General features: G+C 43.1%; 1 protein-coding gene across 1 annotated transcript; it reads right to left on the bottom strand.

Annotated features, from left to right (window-relative positions):
• Window positions 1–3,260: 3,260 nt before the first annotated feature.
• LOC140064891 (interleukin-17D-like) lies at window positions 3,261–15,964 on the bottom strand. Its single transcript, XM_072112201.1, has 3 exons — window positions 15,837–15,964; window positions 5,617–5,861; window positions 3,261–4,301 (listed from the first exon to the last, which is right to left on the bottom strand). The coding sequence occupies exons 2-3, from the start codon at window positions 5,859–5,861 to the stop codon at window positions 4,085–4,087; spliced, it is 462 nt and encodes a 153-aa protein (XP_071968302.1). The 5' UTR covers window positions 15,837–15,964; the 3' UTR covers window positions 3,261–4,084.
• Window positions 15,965–25,351: the final 9,387 nt, after the last annotated feature.

The raw sequence follows: 25,351 nt of genomic DNA, 5'->3' as shown, positions 1-25,351 counted from the left end.
ATATCACATGACAGGCCATGCCCTGCCCTCATTGCCCTCTTGGGGATTTCCCTTTACCTCCTCTCCAGGATCCCTGTCTTCTGTCTTTTGGTCTACCAAGAGACTCTTATACACACACACATATATATATATATATATATATATACAGGCAGTGCCTGGGTAACGTACAAAAGGGGTCTTTAGGTTTCTACATCTCTGACAGGATCAGCTCTTCTCTTAGCTACTTATGTCCTGTTTTTTTAAAAAAAAAAAAAAGCTTTTAAAATTATGCAAATGAGCCTGAAGGGCTCACGGCACCATAGGTTTTAATGGGGCCTGGAACCCCCTAGGCTCATTTGCATAATTCTTAAAGCCTTTTATTCCATAAAACAACTGCATTAGATTCTGCCAGTTGGAGCACACACCGTTATGTCAGTGTGCTTGGTTTACAATCCTTCGTCCTGGTGGTAGATGTCCTTTAAGATTAATTTGTATTAGGTCTGAGCTGGTATATTTTATAATTGTAGCTCCAGACAAAATATTTTTTTACGTCCTTGTGACAAATGGATTTTCTAAATCTTGTGCTGTGATGGGAACATGGATTATCAATAAAACTTAATTACAGACACTTTACAGCTGATTATTGTAGCCTGGGACTAAGGTAAAGCATCCAGAGAGCTTCACCAGAGGTCACAGGGGACAGAGGGGTCTGTCTGTAACTTGGGGTTATCTGCAAGTCTGGTGTCCTTAAGTAGGGAACCGCCTATATATCTAACTCTATATATATATATATATATATATATATATATATATATATATATTTATAAACTTATATATACTTATATATATAGTACTCTGACAACAGAAAAAGATACACATTCACACTGCCCTCCCAGCAGATGAAACTGATTCTAGATGCCCATGTGGTGATGTGCTGAGGCATCATGTAAATGAATGAAGACATCACAGAGATGGAGAACTCTTAAGAGTCATGATCATGTCTAATAGAAGCAGACAGGAACCTGCCTAACGGGAAGTGTCTGTCAAACTCCACTTATATTATGTAGACAGTAAGTGCAGAGATGAAAAACTATTTGGGGAGATGTATCAATGTATCAGTCATCATACCAGTACAGAGTAGGACTCGGCAGTTCTCTGTTGTGCCAGATTAATTCCTGCCTTTGATGCAGGATGATTAATCGGGCCAGGGTCACTTCCAGGTGTCAGTAGGCCCCTGGGCCGTAGAGCCTCAGTGACCCCCTTTGCAGTGAACATATATACAGCCCCCCCATAGTTATTTTATATACAGCCCCCCTTCACTCCAATGGATTCCTATTTACAGCCTTATGTGGGTCCTCACAGCAGCTCTGGGCCCTGGCACTTGCCCGGGTATACCCAGTGCTTGCACTGACCCTGAATCTGAATGGGGTGCAGTATAAGACTGGTAAGTCCTACTTTGTTACCTCCTTTTTAGTTTGTCTAGTTTTCTGCACCACCATATTTAGAATTTTCTGGTGCACAGGTTATTTCTGGCGCTGACCCATCCCCTTTTACCAAGGACACACCCCTTTATTGTAGGAGTCACAAAACAGCCTAAAATTGGTCTAAAACCTTCAATAAAGATGGCGCACGGCATTTCAGGTGCAAATTAATTGATAAATCTCCTTGATTGTTGTGTTGTCAATTATCAGAGTTATAATGAAGGTGCAGAGTTATGATGAAGTATGATATACCAATACATACTGGTACTACAACCGGTTACATCAATTCTGGGTTTCATCATGTCTACGATACAGTGAAATTGCAAATGTAATGAGTCACAGCTCAGTCATCAAGAACGCTGCCATCACAATTGTTTCATCATGAAGAGTGAATACCATTCATGGAAATAATTTACCACTTTTTCTTAGGTATTACTCTACGCCTCCCAGTTTCCTGTTTAGTTAAGTCGCTCCTCCGCTCGCCCGTTGCCTGCACATACTGATCAGATGATGGTAAGAAATGCATTTTTGTGTCTTGGCGCAAGTAATAATTAAAGACATTGCATTCTATTGTAACCTTTAATGATAGATGTCTACATAACAATCAAGCAAACATCACTGACCGGTATGTGACTCCACCCCGGTACATCAAGATCTACCATACTTATACTATGAGCCACCACCGTAGAATCTTCTGTGTGAAACATTACAAGCAGAGATAGTAGTTGGCCATGTTGTTGGTGTGGTATCAGAATTATTTACTATTATCCTTATATTTGGTAACCACCTGTCTGGTATATCAAGACCCTAATTTCTACGTAACTGGGATCATCACCGTCTTTGCATGTAATTTAACCATCTGGATACTTCTATGCCTTCTAGTCGGAATTTGACAATCTCAGAAAATGTGGATATGTCTAAAAAAAGGAGGCGGGGCTTAGACCTATCCCAAAGTGGGCGGCCTACCCGGTTCAGATACAGTGGTGCACCTTCAATATCAGGAACAATGTAACATTGCTAAAGTTGTATCATATCGGAAGACTTGGGACTAGGAACTCAGTTTTGCCCCCAAGCATTGGTCGCTTAGGTTTACTTCATTTGGTAGGATATGCACCAGATTTTGCACCACTATAGTTCCATGATCTGGTTGCCAATTTCTTAATACATTTAACATGTATATAATGTGGACCAAGCTTTTCTCTAGACTTCCCAGCCAAAGGTCATGTCTGGGTAACCTTTTCATAAATATGCTGATGAATACAGTGACAACTGGGTGTTACCTTGGGTGGGTGTGTCCTTACATGGTACATACACTTCCGTAAAAGACTTACTCATATTGTACTTGCCAGGAGGAGCAGCGGGTACTTTGGACTTCCAGCTGCTCATGGGACCATGTGCTTATTCTTGAAAGGCATGCCCCCTTCATGAACAGCACTCCCTGTTGTGGTGTCCCCTCGCTGGTTGGGCATGGGAGTGGTATTCATTAAGGGGGCATGTATTGAGTCCACAGGACCTGATGTCCCTCCAACCACTAATACAGAAGTGGTTATGATGGATGCAGTGGATAGTAACTACACAGCCCTCTCCATCCACCATAAGACAGCAGGACGTGGGACGTCACAGGAAGTCCTGAGTCCTGCTGTCCAGTGGTCATGTGACCTGTGGATCACCGAGGCAAACAGTGAAAGTATAATATAGTTGAACCTATTAGGGTCTTATACTTACCCTGCTAAAGTTTTGGCCAACCAGTTTAACTAAATTTTGGTTTCAAAATACCTTTTGCAGAGGCTCGGATCAAAATGGAGCTTTAGCCATTAAAAATATATTAGCAAATTAATTTTCACAAAATTTTGAAGCCATATAGAAATAAACTTTCATCGACACCCTCGAGACTCTCATATCTCTTGGAGAAATATCAATTTGACTTAAGACATTCTTCATTTTATTATTAAAAAGATATAAACTCTACATAAAAAGCATAAAAACACGAAACACGCTCAACTTTATACAACAGTGCAGTCACCAGTCTATGTACAAAACAAGCAGAACAATAGTCCATTGCTTCTTTTTAAACTTTTGTATGTTTTGGCCAAAAGAAGACAAAAAGATTTAGTGCTGAAGATTTAGTTCTAGAAACCGGGATGGAAATTATTGTCAGTTTATAAAAGTCAGTCAAGTTTCCGAACCTCCTATATAAGATGCACAATTACTTAAAAAAAAGACCAAAAACATTTACCGTAAGTCTCCCTATAGTACAGTGTACAAAAACACACAGATGTTTCCAAAAACGGCGGTAAACTGCTACACGTTTACTGGATTAACCAAATATAATGTAATTTTGGGGTGAAATTTGCCCTTCGTCTCTAGATATAGAACTGGGTGTCCTTCATTAAGTGGTTGTATTACAGATTCCCATAAATTTGATTGTCTAATGATTTCTTATAGACATGGTTTGCAGATTTTGGCAGTACAGAGATCAATCTATGGGAGCGGTTAATCCATTAAACACTTGAACTATGCCGACTACGACTACGACAAGATTATTGGTGCCGATGGAAGACAAACCAAGGGAATCTCCTTAGAATCAGATGTCGAAGTGGAAGGGTCGTCCGAGTGACACGCGCTCAGTGGAACCGGCAGATGCAAAAGTGAGCGACCTTTATGTATCGCAGCTTGTAGACGTATCGAGATTTCTTACATTTTGAGGATTTGTATAAGACCGGGATGTCTTTGTGGAAGGGTTCACTGACCATAGAACTTTCTTTGGAGGTAACACAGCCTTTGCACAGACAATAGGCCTCAACAATCTGCCTCGGGTATCTGTTCAAGTCTTCATTGATTCTAAAAATAATAAAAATGTAAATTATAGTAATTGGTTATTTCAATGGATATAGAAAAATTGTAAAGTAAATAAGACTCTGGGGTCTATGAGGAGCAATATTTCCAGACTAATTTGTTCTTTGAACTGTGCACAAAGCAGCTGAATGAGTTATACTTTTCATATTGTATACATTAAGATACTATGAAGAAAAAAACAAGTATGTAAATATGTCACCTAGGCTGTTATCAACCCAAAATAGGCTGATCTAAGGATTGACAAATTTGACAATTTCCCTGGACTATAAATTGAATGTCCCAAAAGTTTGGAATTGCAAGAGCAACCTAAAGTGGAGACCATGGGTAGTATCTTGGTACTTTGTTGTACAGGGCGAATCTCAAAAAATCCCCCCCACCCTGAGGTCATTAAAGGGGTTTTCTCAAAAATCAAAGGATCCATGGAATTGAGCTTAACTTACTGATCAGTGATGAGACCCCCCAAAGATCATAAAAACGAGGTGTCCGGTGGGGTGCCAGTTACCTCAGTTGGACTCCTCGTCGCTCCGGGAAAGTAATGGAGCAGATGGCCGCACATGACCGTTCTGCTCCATACATCTCAAATCTCAATTGCAGTCAGCTCCATAAATGGCGAAGAACGGTATCTATCACACTACCCCCCCAGCCCAGTATATAGGTATGCAACCCACTATGAGACGGCCATTGTCCCAGGACTGTCGCTTGCCCGTTGTGGCAGAAACAGTCTTGGTAGAGACCAGGTGCTCGGATGTACTCTGGACTCTTAAGATTAGGGCCCAATCTCCACCAAGTAAGACCTAAGACCAGAGCTTCTTCTAAGGTCTCTTGCCAGTTTTGTAATGGAGACTATAGAAAATTCCGGTGTACTCAATGAGACCAGATCATGGCCACGATTATGGTCATGTAAGTGGGGACTAAGAAGTTGCGGAACAAGTCCCTAAGAGACCTGGAGTATTCTTACACCCCTGGTGCTTCAAAGATGACTCCTTATTATGATAATTTGCTACTTGTTATGTTTAAACCTCTTAACTCATCCCCTATTTCATGACATTATCATTTTCTCCAAATCCCTCCATCACCTACACAACTTCTTTCCAGTATCCCCACTCATAACTCTACATCACCAGGGATGTAATTGTCATAAATCCATGATCACATCTTAATCCTAGAGCAGGGATTGTGATATTCTCATCCTGGTCTTAACTCCTTCTATACTTAGTCACATATTACAACCTAAATATAGAGGTGTAATAAGATGGATATAATGGGGACTAATGTACACAATGGGATGACAAGGTCTCACCTGTAGGACCATGGGGATATGCTCCTGTCCTGAATGAGCTCGGAGGAGGTGTTGACACTTGTAGGGCATTTCTTCATCTTCACATCAGGGATGTGCTCTGACCTGTCTAGGAGGTAAGGATCTGGTAATATTCTGTAAAGTTTCTGCCTTAAATTGTCTTCAGAGGGGTGTTTGCATCTTGAGCGATGGCCTTGACACAGCGTAAATGACAAGATCAGAACGATGGGGAACATCAGCTTCTTCATCTGCGTGAGCAAAACATAGAGAAACGCTCAGGTCCCAGTCTTATTGGTTCTAGTCTTAATGTTGCCATGTTCCACCTCGATGCTTGGCGTCAACGCTCACCAGTATTACCAGTAATACAGAACTACATGTCAAAAGGGTCAATCACCTTATCTGTTACATCAGAAGCTGTAGACCAAGTGAGAAGAGGTGACTTAGCCAATGGGGCATGCTGAAAAGGACTAAATGAATTGAAGGATCAATGGTGGAACAGTTTTATCTGCAAATACAAGGGTAAGAAGTGCAATCTAAAGAGAGATTTTCCTCTTGGATCCTGGGAGTCTATACTGTGAGAGGGGAGGAAGAGCAGCTGAGGAGACATCCTTCTCTCAGTCTCTCGGTTACTTCTTCATCCCTGTCGTTGTCTATCACTTAGATTCTAGGTTAACTAGTGTGACCTTATGAGATAGATCATTATTTCTAAGGATATCCATCTATAAAAGTTTCTATTTTACAGACTATAATTATTATTCTATTAATTGCAATCAATAAGAATCAATTATAAAAGTAACAATAAGTCAAATACCGTCATAAACATGAGGCAGCAAAACATCCCACTGCTAAATGGTCCCAATTTAGAGCCTTTTGACCTAGTCTTCCCAGTTGTGCACCTTACCTTAAAGGTGTCTGTAGTAGTAGTAGTAGCTTAAAGGAAATCTTCCATCGAAAATCCATCATGATACACCAGGGACACTTACTCATAGATCCAGGCACAGTGACTTTGGTAATCTTCTTTGTTATCTGTGGTCTCCTTACTTCATAAATACACTTTTATAATTCTGTTAATGAGCCTAAAGGGCTCCTGGGGGTGTTACCAGAGCCCCTCCTTGCTGTAGTTTTACAGGTTGTTACACTGTTTACCCCTCCCCCTCTGCTCCCTCAGCACTTTCCCCCTCCCTCCACCTGATGTAATCAGCAGAGGAAGTTTCAGCACACAGTGGGAGGGAGAAATGCTCCTTGCACACTGTAACAGCCTATGAATCTGCAGCACAGAGGGGCTCTGGTAACACCCCAAGGAACCCTTAAGAATCATTAGCATCATTTTAAAAGTTGATTTTAGAAGATTATATGAGTAGTAGCAGTCACGGTGCCTGGTTCTATGAGTAAGTGTTCCTGGTTTATCATGAGGAATTTTGATGGTAGATTTCCTCTGGATGTAGTTAACATGAGGACCCGCCAAACTATTTCAAGTTCATCTGCTGATTCCAATGCATACAATATAGTCACTTCAACAATCTTGATCTTGTCTATGATGAACAAAGAAACATAATTGCCGGAGTATTTATCATCATAATAAAGGAATACTATAAACAATGATAAGCAAAGTAAACTCCATATATGCAAATGGGTCTATTAAAGGGGAACTCCATCCTTGTTTACATTCCTGATGCAAATTTAATCTCCAAAATTGCAGCTGGGCGGCCGGAGTTTTCAATTTGATCAACATGATTGTTAATTAGGGCAGCGCGGAACTGGACAGTGGTAATACGCAGGCAGCGTCGGCTCCAGGTTTAACTAGGTCCCTGGGCGTCAGTGCCTCAGTGGGCCCCTTTGCAGTGAGATTAAAAAGTCTCCTGTACCCTAGTTTATCATTCCAAACAGGCCCCCTCATGATTATTTTATATAAGCCCCCCTCAAACCCTATGGATGCATTAGATACAGCGCCCCTCACTCCATGGATTCCTCATGTACAGCCTTATGTGGGGCCCCCCAGCAATTGCCCAGGTATGCCCAGTGCTAGCGCCAGCCCTGTACACAGGTTATAGGCATATTACATGACTGTATTGATATACTACCTCATTGGTTGGGGGGGGGGTGCATATTCAACAGAAAGTACCCCATAGGTCTCTATATACAGTACAGCTGCTCCTACATGTCTCCATACATAGATATGTGTATCTTTATGTAATGAGAGACTCATTAGTGGTAATCCTCGAATCTCCCTTTACACGAGAGAGAGAACAATCTCATAAAGAACAGAAGGCTTTGCTATTAGTGTATATACACAATGTCCTAAACCATCCATAGCAAAAGTGACATTTATTACAGGATTACACACAACCCTGCAGGGAAGTCTAATAAACCTCCGATCCAATACATCGAGGTTTATGTACACCATAAAACAGGGCAAAGTCCTCTGCTAGTAAGTGACATGAGTACAGACTGAAGCCCATAGACACCAGGACGTGGTTAGTTTGTTGACAAGTGTGAGACTGAATTAGAATAGAACAGAATTTACTTGTTACTTCTAACAATGATGTTACATTATAAGTATTGTTAATGCTGGAAAAACTGGAAAACTTTAAAGAAAATACAGTTATAGAAAAAAAGAATGGAATAGAAACCTTTATTATCTCCATAGGGGAAATTGCATGTGTCACAACAACAACAACATCCGCATGAGAAATAACAATAAGACAGACACTGCACACACATATACTGTACAGAAGTAAACACAGTAAAGTAAATAATTACATTTACAGAAACTGATCCTTTTTTTTTAGTAGATACGATACATATATGGTCTCAAAGGGAACCTGTCATCACCAAAATACAGTGCAATCTGTAGATAGTGGCGCAGATTTATCAAAACAGTTCAGTTGCCTGTAGCGTTTGTAGGGGGCGCCAGATTTATCAAAACAGGCGCTGGGTCTTCATGAATCTGGCGCCCCCTGCACTGTTCAGGAGGTGGCACCATTATTTTTTTGGTGCACTTTGTTTATGCTGCAGAATTGTGGCACGTCGGGTATTGAGGTGCACATCAGAAATCAGTTTGGTGCACCTTCGGACTAAGCAGTAACAGCCCCTTTTAGATGCACATCTTTTCTGTGTTGTCGCACACAGAGCAGCCGCAACACAAAACTGGCGCAGACGCTTTATAAATACAAGTACAAGCAGTTTGCACGTTCTTTCCAGTGCAAAGTCAGACAGAAAACTGGCGCAAACATTTTAATAAATGTGGCCATTGTGTTATAACACAGGAGCAGCTGGGCAAATTATACATAAACATGTATTTTTTTTAAGTTTTTTTAGTGTTTTTTCATATTTTTGTCTTGTTATGGTGTTTTGTGGGATCTTGATCGTTTAGTTAGTTGCTCCTCGATAAATGAATTCCGAGGATTCAACTTTATTTTTAAGATTGTACATAGGCGAGATGTTATAGAGCAGGAGGAGCTGAGCAGATTGTACATAGTGTCCTATCTGCGGGCAGCATGTTATAGAGCAGGAGGAGCTGTGCAAATTGAACATGGTGTCCTATCTGCAGGCAGCATGTTATAGAGCAGGAGGAGCTGTGCAAATTGTACACAGTGTCCTATCTACAGACAGCATGTTATAGAGCAGGAGGAGCTGAGCAGATTATAAATAGTGTCCTATCTGCAGGCAGCATGTAATAGAGCAGGAGGAGCTGAACAGATTATAAATAGTGTCCTATCTGCAGGCAGCATGTTATAGAGCAGGAGGAGATGGGGAAAATATTCCAGTCACAGATGTTCTATGGTTAGGAGTCCAGTGGGCGGTTCAGCTCATTGATTGACAGGCTATCACTGTAAGCACAAATAAACAAGTGCCTGCAGATTAGACTCATGTAGCCTCTTAGATTAGAATTCATAATCCGTGCAAATGATCCCACTACATTTGACATGTTTATGAAACAAAAACCTTAGACGGCTCCAATTTGACCTTAAACACAATCTCCTGCTTGGTTTGACCTGAATCTTGTGCACCTTTTATGGACATGTTTTCAGTGCTCACCCTAAACTTGCATGTCACTTCTGAAAGCTTCACAGCTAAAATTTACAGCTCAAAAATAAATTCACATTCAGCTTAACCAGAACTTCCAGATTCCCTAAATATTCTGACAATTCATGTAAAAGAAGATGAGTGATGAAACACTTCAGACCTTTTTATCTGTCTGGAAATGACTCCTCCTGCTGTGGAGTGATGAGGCTCCTGGTGCCTGGAGGTGTCATAACAGGGGCCATGGTGCCCTAAGGACAGGGTGAGGGCGAGGGGATAAGGAAAAGGGGCAAGGGTTGGACTGGGACTCCTCAGGACCATCAGATACAATTATTCTGGACACCTAATGTTCCTCATTCCCTAATCCAAATGAGGTTGTCTTCTGCTGTATCTCTAGGGTTGGTGTTGGATTACAGCCTGGGCCCACCAGAGGATCCTCTGATTCTCCAGTGGGCCACTCCAACACTGGCTGCTCCAGGAGGTCTAGAAATGTTAGCCATGGGAAGGGGCAAATCAGGCAAGGTCCTAGGGTACAGTTAACATGGGCACAGGGGGATTGTCCCATAAAGCAACCAGAGCAATTCCATTGGGCACCAGAGACCTAGTGGGTCCTATATAGATTTCCTCAGGATACCAATACAGATCATAAGCTCCTTGATCTCCCATTCAGAGTGGTGTCGTGCATTGGGGTGCCCCTGGACTGAACTTTAGTGGGCTACCAAAATACCAAATGCGCGCCTGCATGTGGGTAGACACTTTTCTGAAAAATCAGACCCGTAGTTTTGCTGTGGAACCTGTGGAATCTGCTCCTCTTCTTTCTGCACTGGTCAGCAGTTTACAGTAACAGGTTTAGCCTAAGGGTCTGCATTCAGATGCCTCCTGTCAGGGGTGGATTAAGTCTACCATGGGCCCTAGGCTGTATGAATATTATAGCCCCTACAAGTCTGGAATCACTTCCTACATCTGGTACCAGAATCAGCTTCTTGGGGAGTGGAGGATGTGTCCCTTCTGCTGCTTTCAATCTGCGGTTTCAGAACCATTGGAGGACCTTCAAAGGTCCTGAAATGGCTCTTGTGTATGTGTGTATTGAGAGCAGGAACAGATGTACAAGGATTTTGTGGGTAAAAGTCCTTCTCAGTATAAACTTTGTTGGGTGATCTGGCTGGCCATAGGCCCCCTAGAAGGCTTTAGCCCCAGGGTTACTGCCTAACGCTCCTATTTTATAATCCACTGCTACCCCCTGTGCCTCCTAAAACAGTGTACCAAAGTTTTCTAAGTAAGGTTACGTAAAAGGAGGGTAAAATGTGTACAAGATGACTGTAAGGGTTTTAAGGGGCAGTAACTCCTGCAAACAGGAGTTTTAGGGGGGCTACTCTATACTCTATCTAGGTACGTGGCTTTATCTATGGCTTACTATGACTCAGCATCACACTCCCCGCTCAGGTGACTTGCCATCCATTGCCAAGGTTCTCCTCTTAAACTGTGCCACCCTGATGACACATACAACTGGAAAGCATTGGGTTAACCCTTCAATCCCCAGTATCCTGTGACTGGTGTCCCTTACTAGTGGGGTACCTAGACCTTCAGTCTTTAACCCCTATGGCACAGGGACATGGACAGGACGGTGATACAAAACGAAAGGCACTTGTGCAGTATGTAGGTCAGCGGAGGGCACTCATCAGTGCTCCAGTATAGGACTGGGGTTCAAAGGTTCACCAGATAAAATTATTCTCGTAGCTCACTCTTCATGAAGCCCTTGGAAATAGATCCTTGTGGCCTTCAAATTTGGTTGTCTTCTACTGGATTTTTTTGGCTCATTTTTGGATTAGACTAATGGATCAGAAAGCGCTACTTACATTCTGAGCCTCCCTGTCTGACGATCCTATGATTCTCCGGTGGGCCAGTCACACGCTGCAGTGATCTATCCTCAAAGCTGTCTTGTGCTCCTCTATGTTGTAAATATAGGACTAAAGTATGGACTAAATGACTCAGCAAAATTGACCCCTAATCTGAGTTCCTGTGTGCCACATTGTCTGCATATTTTTTATAGCTGTTACTATGCCATAAAATTTCATTTCCTGATCGATCTTCCCCTATTATGAGCAAGCAGATGCATGATAGTCTCCAAACAACCAAAACACAACACAAAACACATCGCTACAATGTGACGGAACTGACTTTAAGGATTAATGACAGTGCTATTTACCAAGACATGAGGCCAGACTTATCTACTGGCGCTGGCGGCTACACAGACAGACTGGAGGAGGCAAAGCACCCTGCCTGGTGTACCAAGAAACCAACTGCTAAAATATTCTATACCCTCCGTTAACTTATATGTTTGTGTTGGTGGAACTTCTTGGTGAAAGAAAGTCGTGGGTGGATGAGTAGCTGTTAGACAATGTTAGTGTTTTCCATCTCGGGGCAAGATATAGCATTTACCAGAAACTTACAACTTATCTACAGAACAAGTCACCCACACCCCTAGGCACAGCCTAGATGAATTCTGTAGTCTCACCCCCCCCCCCCTCCAGGCTTACAGTGGGATTCCCCAAAGTTAGAGGGTATCTGTCATTCAAGATCATTTTTTATATTGTGTGTGCAGGGATGTGGTGAGCATTTTTATAATATACCTTAATAAAAAATTATGCTTAGTTTGTAAAAAAATTAAGCTTCTCCCTCCCATAGAGATGTGTATTCCATCCTGTACAGTGTGTGTCAATGGCGGCTGCATGAGTGCACAACTCATCTCCATGTGTGTGTTTAAACAGCTCTGAGAAGGGAGTATCAATCCCTTTACTTTTAGTTTGATTGAATCTAGTGCTCATAGCATACTACAGCCAGGGAGAGAGCAGAGAGGGTTACCACTCACAGCTGTGTAACAAACAGGAGAGGAGAGAGAGACCCGTCTCCAATTCTGTAGACAGATTTGCCCTAGGAATGTAGATGTAACCTTGTAACTAAGGGGCACATTGCAGTCTATTTCTTTGCAAATTAAGGAGAATTTTTTAATAAAGTATATTAGAAAATTTTTTCACAAATGTACCCCCCCCCAACACACACACCTCAAACATAATCTGATGGTTGCTCTTTAAAGAGGTTTTCCTATGAAGCAAGTTAGGCTCTATTCACAGGATAGGGATAATTTGCTGATCAGTTGGGGTCTCAATAATGAGCCCCCACAGAGCAGTAGAACAACGGGTCCGATGGGGTTCAAGGTAATCTCTGACAGCTCCATAGAGATGAATGTAGCAGAATGGCCAAGTGCGGCGGTCTGCTCCGCTCCTCTTGGGGAGTGGTAAGGGGTATCTCGGACCCCATCGGACCTCGGCATTCTCGTAATCTGTGGGGGTCTCCTCACTGAAATGCTCTTGGGTACATGTATTTGGCCTCTTTCCAGTTCGCTCCTTTGGAACTACCCAACATCTCCACCTTGGGGTATTCTGATACTGGATCATGCCACAATACATACACAATGGTGCCCTGTAAATTGGCTCCAGAGATTATTTTAAGGTAGTCCACCTGATAGTGAGATTGATAACTGCTAGATATGCCTCTACGAATACATTTTTCTCCTTGAGAGAAGTCGGATCACCGAAGCAGGATAGTCCTTTCAATGAATTTCCCGCCATCTAGATGGTACAAATGTGTCTGGGGCAATGGCTATGCGAGGGCATACACACATGGTGAACAGGCGCTAGACTACAGACTACCAGGATAGGGGATTATTGGTTTCTACATCATTGTGGTCGTACTATGATTATCATTGCCTGGACTCGGTCTAACTAGTTTGTAACCCGAATCACTTATGTCCTGCAGCCGGACTATATAAAGAATTCCTGCATTGTTAGAGAGGATATATTGTAATCACTGCATACAATAGGCTATCCCCAGCCCCCTCCTAAGTAGTGATATCAATAAACAGGTTCCATGGATTTACTCATGGTGGATATTTATAGGATCTCTACAGGCAGGGCCGGCGAAAGCACTGGGCATAACCTGGCAAGCAGCGGGGCCCAGAGCTGCTGGGGGGCCCACGAGGCTGTACATAAGGAATCCATAGGGTGAGGGGGGGTGTATCTAATGAATTCATAGAGTGTGAGAGGGGCTTATATATAATAACAATGAGGGGGTGATTGGTATGATAAATTTTTCTGAATTTTTTATGCCCCCATGGGAGTTCACTGTAACTGTGGCGCTGTCGCCCAGGGGCCTACTGATACCTGGAGCCGCCCCTGTCTGCAGGATAGGCTATTTATACAACAGGTGGGCACTCAATGGCTCCCACAAAGTGTCTGACTGTGTTTCTCACCTCTACTTAGTAGCTATTCCTCCAGATCACCCCCTATACACCAGCACATTGGGTTTAGCCCAGCATGCATGTGTTCTGAACAGGAAAAGGGAAGTAAGTAGATCTGTATGAGGAACACCTTTTCCATTCAGTAATGATTGAGAGGGAACATAATGTATTAAAGCCATTGTGTACTCCCTGCTGGAGTAAGAATGGAAGGGGTTAAGAATGGTAATAGCCTGACAGGGGGAGGGGGCGCTGTTTGTTTACATACCTCCGACCTTTATGGATGGACTATGTACATGCAGCCCATATCCATATGGGAGAACTATGCCAACAATTCCCCTTTAAAACTTTTGTGTACATTTTGTATTGACATATACATTACATACACCACATAAAGACTACAGAGCACGCATCGCATGTGTCACTGCAAAACTACTACTCCCAGCATGTGCTAGAGCTGGAGATACTCTGTAGATCCCTGCTTGTAACATGACCCTGTCTACAAAATATATTAGGATAAAGCACATAAAAGCAGAATACTCACCAATAGCAAGAAGAGTATGCAATATTCTAGACATGAAAATTATAGATACATAATAACAGAGAGATAGATAGAAGATATATAATAGATATTAAAGCAATAGATAGATAGGAGATAGAGAGATAGATAGATAGATAGATAGATAGATAGATAGATAGATAGATAGATAGATAGATATGAGATAGATAGATAGAGAGATAGATAGATATTAGATAGATAGATATTAGATAGATAGATAGATAGATAGATATTAGATAGATAGAGAGATAGATAGATAGATAGATATGAGATAGATAGATAGAGAGATAGATATTAGATAGATAGATAGATAGATAGATAGATATTAGATAGATAGATAGATAGATAGATAGATAAAGTTATGCTTGACAAAGGCTCCTTGTGGGCTGAAACGTTGCACATGGAATAAAAGACACCCCGTCATCTTTTTGACACCAATCCAGAGTGCTGCAAGTTTTTGAAACTTTATTACTGAGGCTCTCGGGCCAGAGGGCATCTGGACTTTGCACCCACCAGCATTGCAGTGCTGCTCCAAACTTTTTCACATATAGATAGATAGATAGATAGATAGATAGATGTAGATAGATACATAGATAGATCGATAGATAGATAGATCGATCGATAGATAGATAGATAGATAGATAGGAGAGAGATAGATAGATAGATAGATAATAGATATTAAAACAAAAGATAGGAGATAGATAGATAGTACAAGAAAAGATGGTGACAGATATTACAATAAGAGATAGTATAAGATAGAATGAATGGGTAGATATATTCTACAATAATAGAAAGTATTGGATACATATTGGAATACTAGATATACATGAGGTAAATGGATGGATACATATTACAACAAAATATATATGGATAGATAGATAGATAGATAGATAGATGAACAGATGGGTGAATTAAAGAATAGATACTACAATAATAGAAAGTATTGGATACATAATGGAATACGAGAAAGATAGATATGAGATAGATTGATGGATCGATACTACAACAAGAGATAGTATAAGATAGATTGAACATAAAGTTAGATAAAACAGATGATGATAGATGATTAGATAAATAATAGATAGATAGATAGATAGATAGATGGATATATACTATGCACTGTAAATAACATTGCTTCTGTGTAAGTTTCTATCTGTTTTTAACATTGAATTCCTGGAAGTTTCTGTATTTGTACAATGTGACAATTCTGAGTACATTTTCCTGCAGTCCTATGTAAAACCTGCAGTCAAAATACCATGACAATTTGTCACTTGGATCCATCTACACTGCAAATAAAAAAATCTAAATAATCCATCCCACTGCCCTCTCTTTTGGGTTATTTCTCACCTTTTTTTGTACTTTCTTAGCTCCAGTCTCTTAAAGGGACGCACCAGGAGACGTGTTTGTGAAGCCGAGCTCCTGGCTGCTTTTATAACCTCCTGTCATTGCCGCCTACCAATAATGATAGACAGTCATGAACTTCCCCATTGGGATTTTTTTTTTTACTTTGTTGTAACCTGAAACTGATTGTGGAACAGGTTCCTGGATGGAGGCCAGCAGTGAATTGCTTGTTAAAAAAACACACCCAGATTTGTCACTCCTGTCATGCACTTTGCACTCCCTTCAGGTGTTACAAGAAGTACAGCGACTGCGAGGAATAGAGAGTAGAGGGATAGAGCGTGTTACATCGCTCACATCATGACTGACACTGAGGGTATGTCTAATGGGGAGACACTGGGGGTCATTTACTAAGGGCCCGATTCGCGTTTTCTCGACGTGTTACCCGAATATTTCCGATTTGCGCCGATTTCCCCTGAATTGCCCCGGGATTTTGGCACACGCGATCGGATTGTGGCGCATCGGTGCTGGCATGCACGCGACGGAAATCGGGGGGCGTGGCCGAACGAAAACCCAACGGATTCGGAAAAACCGCTGCATTTAAAAAAAAAAAAAATCTGTCGCGGAGCTTTCACTTACCTTCTTTTTTTTTTTTTTAAAGGGGGTGGTCATTTTTTGTGTTATTTTGATGTTATTTTTTTAGTACCTTTTAGGCTATATTCACACTGCCGTTGCCCGCCCGTACTGTACCATAGCGGGCAATGGCAGTGTACGGGGAGAGGAGAAGGAGGTGAGCGCAGCTCACCCCCGCCCCTCTCCACAGGAATTAATGGCGCACGGCGCCGTACTACGGAGAAAGATAGGACAGGTCCTATCTTTTTCCAGGTACGGAGCGGTACGGTGCCGCACGTGTGCTGCACCGTACCGCTCCCGTAGGGCGCCGTGCGCCCATTGCTGTCTATGGAGGACGTATATCGGCCGTATATACGTCGGCCGTATATACGTCCTCCATACGTCAGTGTGAATGTAGCCTTAGACTTGTAAAATATGATGCAAGGAGTATCCTACTGGATGTTGGGATAACAGAGCCCAACAGTTTTGGCGTTGCTGTTCAGCCAGCAAATGTGGGCTCCTTGCATCATATTTCAATATGATGCAGGGACTCCCGTCCTTGGCTCTGTACTCGCTCAATGTAATCCGATTTCCATGGACTGATGGTGGTTGTGTGTCTATAGCCTAAGGGTGACCTATTAGAGCTCCACCATAACCCTGTAGTAAGTATCATAATGGGTGACTTCCTCCAGACCCTATGGGCGCGTTCACACGTTGCGCTTTCGTCGCGTTCATAACGCGACGCTAGCGCACAGGGGGCGGAGTTTGGGGCGATCGCATATGCGTTTCCAGAGAAACGCATGCGATCGGGTTATCAATCGCATGCGTTTCCCGGGAAACGCATATGCGATCGGCCCGAGCCCCGCCCACTGTGCGCTAGCGTCGCGTTATGAACGCGACGAAAGCGCAACGTGTGAACGCGCCCTCTGACTGATACATTTCCAGTGATTGTGCAGTAAGTCATAGCTTCGGGCGAAGTGAACTAACCTGAGGGGGGGCGGGGTGCAGGAGCATCGGGAATTTGACGGGTGAGTAATGTTTGTTTTACAAGTTTATTACATTTCCTACGACTACTTTTATTTCTTATACGAGCCCTTAGTAAGAATTGAAGTGAGCGCGGTCCATGATCAGGGAGGGTCCTCCGGAGGGCGAGCGCTCTTCGTATCGCCATCACACTGCACAAAGATAATCATCTACAGACTGTAATGTACAAGCAGAGCAAATAACAGAGTATTAATATGTTTTCTCTAGAAATAATATGTTGATAATGGACTTGGTCTGGAGCCAGATCACAATTCTAACATAAACAATGAAGCAAATCCATTAAACCCTCGTCTAGCGACGTCTATTACTATTACATGTTCTGTCTTGCTCGGCTCTCAGGCTGCCAAGTGTACGAGAGCAAGAGAACGTGTATCTGAAAGCTGCAGCGATTTTACATAATAAAACGTGCTACACTAAATTATAGAGTTCAATGACCTTGGTCACTACAGCTGCTGTTCTGCAAGTTCTCACTAGATGGCGGTATTTGTAATCAGTAATGATGGACGTGAGCGGCGTGTCCTGCGTGGTATAGGAATAGTTACGTTTCTACATGTTATTAGAAGATAGATAGATATTTAGATAAACGGATATACAGATAAATATATACTTGCAGAAAGTCCAAGCAGCACAGTTGCAGGGTAGGTGCACGCTGATAGATAAAGATAGAATAGATAAATAAATAGATTTATTAGACACTAGCTGTAGCTCCCTGCGTTGCCTGGGGTAGTAATTAACTGCTCTTAGCTATAACAGAAGATAATGGGTTAACAAACAATAGATAGATAGATAGATAGATATCTCTACATCTATCTCTGTCTGTCTGTCTCTGTCTGTCTTTGTCTGTATGTCGCTCTCTGTCTGCCTCTTTTTCTGTCTGCCTCTCTCTCTGTCTGACTGTCTCTCTCTGTCTGCCTCTCTCTCTGTCTGGCTGTCTCTCTCTGTCTGCCTCTCTCTCTGTCTGGCTGTCTCTCTCTGTCTGCCTTTCTCTCTATCACTCTGTATGTTGCTCACTTTCTGTATATCTCTCTCTCTGTCTATCTTCCCTGCCTGTCTTTCTCTCTCTGCCTCTCTCTCTTTTGGTCTCTTGGTCTCTCTGTCTCTCTCTCTCGGTCTGTCTTTCTCTGTCTTCCTCTCTTTCTGTATATCTGTCTATCTCTCTCTGTCTCTCCCTCTGTCTGCCAATCTCTCTGTTTATCTGTCTCTCTCCATCCATATCAACTCACCATTAACTGTTTTATACTCATTGCCTATAGTAACCAATCAGAGCTCCTATTAATGACCTGTGGCAAAATTGAAGCTAAGCTGAATGGTTGCCACAGAAGCAGCAGCAGACAATAGCTCTTGTATATGGTGGTTAATAAGTGTCTTTTGGAAAGTGCCGGGTGAAAATTTCGACTCAAGGCCAAGTCGATGGCGTTCCCTGCGCCCCAGAAAGCAGAAACCAGAAAAGTTGTTGATTGGAAACGCAATGGTGCAGATTCCTTTAGCGGGCATACATATATACATACATATATACACCAATTGATGCTAGTATTACCGGTTGGTGAACTGGACCCTGTCTTCTGACTACAGTTCGCTTCCGCTCAACACTACTTATAATACTTTATCTTTTTGTCACCTCATCATACATGGTGCCCCCTCCTCCTTCTCCATATAGTGAGCCCTCCCCCTTATTATATTGAGCTCCTCTACCCCTCCTCCTTTTCAAAATATTGAGCCTTTGCCCCTCCACCCCATATTGTCCCCATAACACACTCGGATTTCTCAATGTTCCCCTGTAGTCGTCAGGTGGGAGGAGTTCATCACATAATGCCCCGCCTCTGCTGCACATGGACACGGTGGAGGCTCAATGGTGATGCAGGGAGCCGACTGATCTCTGCATCATCGCTGTATGTAACTCTATCAGTGTCTGGAGGATACAATCCCCCTCAGCCTTGGAATTCGGGATATGAGATCGGCCCCCTAACCCGTTACTTGCTGGGGTATTCAGATGTGTAATTTTACATTTTGTTTCTGAAATAAAAGGGGGACTTTTGACTCGCCCTGTATATGTGGTACCCCCGAGTAGCCATTATTTCATCACTGTCTGCCCTGTCTTGCACTTGGTGGTAGATACTAACTCCCTTACACAGTAAGCACAAGTTTAGCAGATGCACGGACCCCGTTATCCAACCTTCTTCACCCCATCCCGACATGGAGCATTGTGCTGCCAGTGTTTTGTATTAAACTTATGCGGCTTATGTCTTGTTTCTGGTTTGTGCTCATGAAGTTTTGTAGTTTTACCTGTAAGTAACAAGCAAAAACTGCTTAACAATGTTGGAACAGAAACTCCAATTTCATGACCCCTATATCTGTATCACCCTCAAGCCTATGGCTGTAACATGACGGCTGTGTCTTCACAGTCTTCATCCTCCGTTGACAAATCTGTCACCATAATTTACTGACCATAACTAACCGCTATGTTACATATGGGCTCTGGTCACACGTGCCATTAATTTTTCAGCTTCATACTAACTTTACAAATATGCAAATACAACTACAGCTATTCTTTCCAGACCCAGGAATGAAGTAGCTAAAGGGCAAAAAAAATTCTGCAGAGCATCTTTTCTCTCTCTTTGACCTCTACGAAAGTTGGGAGGTATGCAAGTGAACTTTTAGCACTGAAGGAGCTATGGCAGCGATGGTGAACCTTTTAGCGGCCGAGTGCCCAAACTGAACCCCAAACCCCCCTTATTTATCACGAGGTGCCAACTAAAAATTACAGCAGTAACTTATTGCTCCCTGTTAAACAACTTTCAATCATATTGGCCTTTTGAGGACAGCAACACAGTAGAAAGATGGAAAATGTACATCACTTCTCTCCAGTGTCCCTCTGTACACAGAGAATCATGGGGCCAGCTGGAGGTCCTCCAAAGATAATTCAGCCCTGTCTACTCATTCTCCTTCTTCCTACAGTCCCAAGTAGCGAAGTAAGTATCAAAATATGACTAAAAGCAGCATCTTTTAAGTTGCTTGGAACTGCAGGAAGATTATTTGAGTCCTGTCTGGTGTGCTGGGGCGATGGACCGGGTGCCCATAAAAAGGGCTCTGAGTGCCGCCTCTGGCACCCGTACCATAGGTTCGCCATCACTGAGCTATGGAAATATAAAAACAAAGGCATGCCTTACTAAACGTCCTATGGTGCAATAAAACAATGACACACACAACTGCAACATCCCCCACCGGGGCCTAGCCTTTTCTCGGGGCCTAGAGTCAGCCGGGACCCGTAGTACCTGAGTGGCTGGCGGTTGCGGCCTAGGCACGCTAGTGTCACGGTGCTTGGTATGGGGAACCGGAGGGCTGTCCTACAGCCTGGCAGGTCTCCAGCAGGGTGGTGTTGGCAAGAAATGATGAGGGAGAGGCTGCTATTGCGGTTCTCCCTGGGGCAACCCTTTGGGGTCTGGATTATGAGTCCCTGTGTGGTGGATAGGGTGCCCATGATGGTGACAGCCGTAGTAGCAGGGACCAGACGGAGGCAGACGTTGAACAAAAATAACTTACAGTTCTTTATTGGAACCGACAGGAACAGTAGCAACGTGCCTTAACAGGATGGTGGAATGCTGGAGATGTAGTTGGAGGGAGCCACAGGATGGATCCTCAGCCTGGATGCAAGGGCAGACTGGGAGGTAGCTGTGTCCTGGAAGGATGCTTCAGCTTGTCCTGGGTTACTTCAGATATCACCCTTGAAGGTAGGATGATACCCCTTTCTCTCACTGACTAACTCACTACACTCTTCAGGCAGGGAGCTGGTCTGGTGTGCTGGCTGCACTGACTCTTCAGAGACTGATCTGGTCTGTCTGACTGAGCTTGTCTCAGCTAACTGAACTTTAGAAGTTTCCTGACCAGGGGTTTTGTTACTCCCACTGGTCAGGTGGTGGTTACTCCTCCAATTGCATCTCAGCTCACAGAAACAAAGTATAAACACATGTGATTGGCTGACACATATTACATCACATTTAATGCTTAACTCCTGCCTTACCAGGCAGACTCTACCACTGCAGTGCTCATCTGTGTTATGTAGTGACCTGCTGTGGGGTTGATCAGACCCTTCACATGCTGCAAGCTACATGGTGGGACGTATTCGCAACAACCCCTCTGCCTTGCATCGGCGAGGGTGTTGCACAACAAATGTCAAGTTTTACCATAATTACACAGTAAAAGCTAGACAAAAGCACAGTGTGATAACTACCCTATGGTACCTGCACACAGGTTCAGAGATTTCCATAGTCCCTGCAGATTCATTGCAGATCTTGGGAGGGAATTTACCATTAATTCCAAGAAAATGTCTCCTTTACCGATAATTGTTGAAAATGACATCCTATGTGCAGCGACTCCTGTATTAGGAAGACTTCACCTGTTTGACTTTTCAGGTTGGTCAGGCACAGTACACACTAGAGCGGTGGCCATGCTGATAGCTATGGACCAGTGCTGTGTCTTTCCCTCCTGCACACCAAAAAGACATATAATATAGTCCTGCAACTTTTCAAGCTTATATGTGCAAAATCTTTTGCAACATTTTTACACTTCATCTTGGTCAGTCTTGGGAACAAATATATAACAGAATTATGAAATGTGATTTTTTTTTTTAAGTAGCAATTATCTGTGTAATCTAAATCCAAAAGAGGGCAGTGTGAAGGGTATGTTCCTCCAAGTAGGGATCAGCCTGTATGTCGCAGAAATAGCTTGACAGGTCATATGAATGGGGGTTATCTACATATTTGGAAGATATCTTTCCCCCGCCATCATTACTATAATGACTATGGGGCACATTTACTTACCCGGTCCATGCGCGATCCCCAATCCGTAATGTCTGATGAAGATGAAGTCTGCCGCAATTCATTAGGAGCGGTGCACCCGATATCCTGCATGTGTCGCTTCCCCGATCAGGTCCGCCGGAGTTCACCATCTTCTTCCCGGTGCATGTAAGTGCTTGGCTTGTGACACAATTTTAAATGTTAAATCCTGCGCGTTGTTCGAATCCGTCAGATCGTCCGACGGCACAGCCCCCCCCCCCCCCACACACACGATTTGTGTCACTTGAAAGCCGGTGCAATTGTGACACAATCTGATCGTGTGCGACACAATCCCCGGCGCGATTCCTGAAAAGTCGGAAAACCCGACGAAAATGCGCCCACGGGACCCTTAGTAAATAAGCCCCTATGTGTCATTCTCTGATCCTGTTGGCTCCCAGTGTCTGCTCATCTAGTTTTGAGGAGATTGGACTAACCGAATTGTGTTAACATTGCTAGTGTAAAGGTAATGTTAACACAATGATAATGGCGCATGTGAGCGCAGTGTAGAGTGTTCTGCATCAGATATTGTGCACCAATTGTGGAAAATCTGCTATCGCTAATCCACCCTCTACATTCAACCTGACATCAGTTCATGCCAAAATCTGCACCATGGTGTGGATTTAAGGCAGATTTATTGCAGATTAAATTTGATACCGATTTTCACTCTCCCATAGACGTCAATGTAAAATTTTCACTTGCCCATAAACTGTGGGGTACACCTGACTGTGTAAGGAGGGTATCCCTAGATTGGGGGCTGACATTAGTAGATGCAAAAGGGTTTAAAGTTTGGGTGCGATTGCACTTTAATAGGGTTGGTGATCTGTGCCTTTTAGATATGTTCTCACCCCTTCCCTGCTGCTTACCTCATGACGTCCTCCTCTCCTAGAGGATGTGGGGGGTTAATATGGCTGATGACTCAATGTTATCTCCCTCTTTGAGGCGACACTCAAGCTGTCCCCCCCTCCCACCAGAGTGGTGGAAGATTTGAGATGATGATTGCTCGGTTGGCCGACTTGCCAGCTGGGAGTCCACCTGGGCATACAGCTTCCAGGGCACAAAAAAATGTGTGATTCTATCCCAAGTGCCTGATTTTTGGATATTCTGGGTTAATATATAAAAAAATAAAGCTGTGACCTAATTTTCCACCTAGCAAGAAATCTATATTTTGGAAGTTAACGTATATGGCTAAAGTTTACAGATATTTCTGTTGCGGATAATTTATTGAAGTGGTTTACATACGGTGTTCTGTTGCCCTCCAGTCTGTCATGTAAGAAAACACTCTAAAATCAGCAAAGCTGCGGCACAAAAAGTGACACAATCATTCATTTATTTTCCTGTTTTTCGGCTTTGCCTACATTACTTTTTAAACATCACAGTCACTTTATTTTTAATGTATTAGATTGCGGAATTTCCTTAAGAACATCCGTGTGAAAAAAAACGGGAATAATAGGCAACTTGTTCTGTCAGAGCCTCCGCCTGCGGTACAGGCTTTGAAGGAAATCTCCAGTCTAAAAATATTCTGCCTTAAAGGTCAGCGGCTGAATTCTTGTATACTGCTCTGCACTTTTCAATTCAAGAAGAATGTAATGTCCCTTTACTGTCACAGTAACATTGATTGCATCTGGGATGTGATGTGTAAGTCCTTCCATGCAGACCATAGAGCCAATGTCAACTCCTGGCTGCAGCTTAATAACTATAACATACATTATATATTCAATGGGGCAGATTTACTTACCCGGTCCATTCGCGATCCAGCGGTGCGTTCTCTGCGGTGGATTCGGGTTTTCCGGTGATTCACTAAGGTAGTTCCTCAGACATCCACCAGATGTCGCTGCTGCGCTGAAGTTCCCCGAGGCCTGCCGGAATGCCCTGAAATTCACCGGCCTATACCTAGTGAAGGTAAGCGCGAGTCCCACGACACTTTTTTTTTTTTAAATGCGGCGGTTTTTCCGAATCCGTTGGGTTTTCGCTCGGCCACGCCCCCCCACCCGATTTCCGTCGCGTGCATGCCGGTGCCGATGCGCCAAAATCCGATCGAGAGCACCAAAATCCAGGGGCAATACAGGGAAAATCACTGCAAATCGGAAACACGTCAGGAAAACGCGAATCGGGCCCTTAGTAAATGACCCCCAATATTTGCTGCCACGGAGCTAAAGGGAGAACATCCTATAAGTAGAGATGAGCAGATACTAACCCCAATGTTCAGGTCTGGGACTAATATTGTGGATTTGGGTTCCTGAGCATAGACTTTAGCCGGAAGTCTGACAATCAGGTCCGGCTCACCACCCTTCCCCCACCAATCACAGGTGTTACCGGCAGGGTTAAGTGTTAAGTAGTGAATTATAATATAGACAGTTTGGGCCCCATGAACATCCAAACCATCCAGCAATGGGCCTTTACCCATGAAATCCTTGTACATATGTGCCTGGTCTCAGTAATCATGTACACAAGAACCATTTCAGGAGCTCCAAAGGTTCTGAAACCACAAAGTGAAAGCAGCAGAAGGGACGCATCTTCCATTCTAGTACCATATGTAGGAAATGATTCAAGACTTTAGGGGCTATGGTATTCATACAGTCCAAAGGTGTTATTCTACCCCTGACCAGACCCAAACCTGGACCGTAATTTCATATTTGGGTTTGAACAAACTTAAACTGTTACACTCATCCCTGCCTATAAGCAGATTATCATGCATACAACCCTCTATGATATAATATAAGATATAGAATAAATAACTATAAATCAAAACTTATATTTTAGCATTTTGTTGGTTGTGGCGGCCATTTTGAACTAACTGCTCTCTCAGTCTGTCCTATTGGCTATTGGTATTTTATATACAAGTGTTTTACCAGAAACAATATTACTCAGCTACCCACACCATCGCCAGGACCCCTATATCACTAGTATATGGGTCTTGGGTTCCCCATTCTTTTACACTAGAGGAAGGAGCCTGGTGCTACAGCTATACTTAGTATGACAAGTCCACTTTAACACCAAAGTATCTGTGTTAGAAAAACAAGACTATAATGAAGATAA

This window comes from Engystomops pustulosus, chromosome 6 (assembly GCF_040894005.1).
Source record: "Engystomops pustulosus chromosome 6, aEngPut4.maternal, whole genome shotgun sequence".
In the NCBI taxonomy this organism is placed as follows: Eukaryota; Metazoa; Chordata; class Amphibia; order Anura; family Leptodactylidae; genus Engystomops; species Engystomops pustulosus.
This window is presented reverse-complemented; position numbering and strand designations above follow the sequence as displayed.

Bases quoted from the DNA above. Each gene is read 5' to 3' on its own strand.
- LOC140064891 (XM_072112201.1), bottom strand. From the start codon at position 5,861: ATGAAGAAGCTGATGTTCCCCATCGTTCTGATCTTGTCATTTACGCTG. The intron at 4,302-5,616 runs GTGAGACCTTGT...TATTATTTTTAG, and splicing joins ATATCCCCATGGTCCTACAG to AATCAATGAAGACTTGAACA.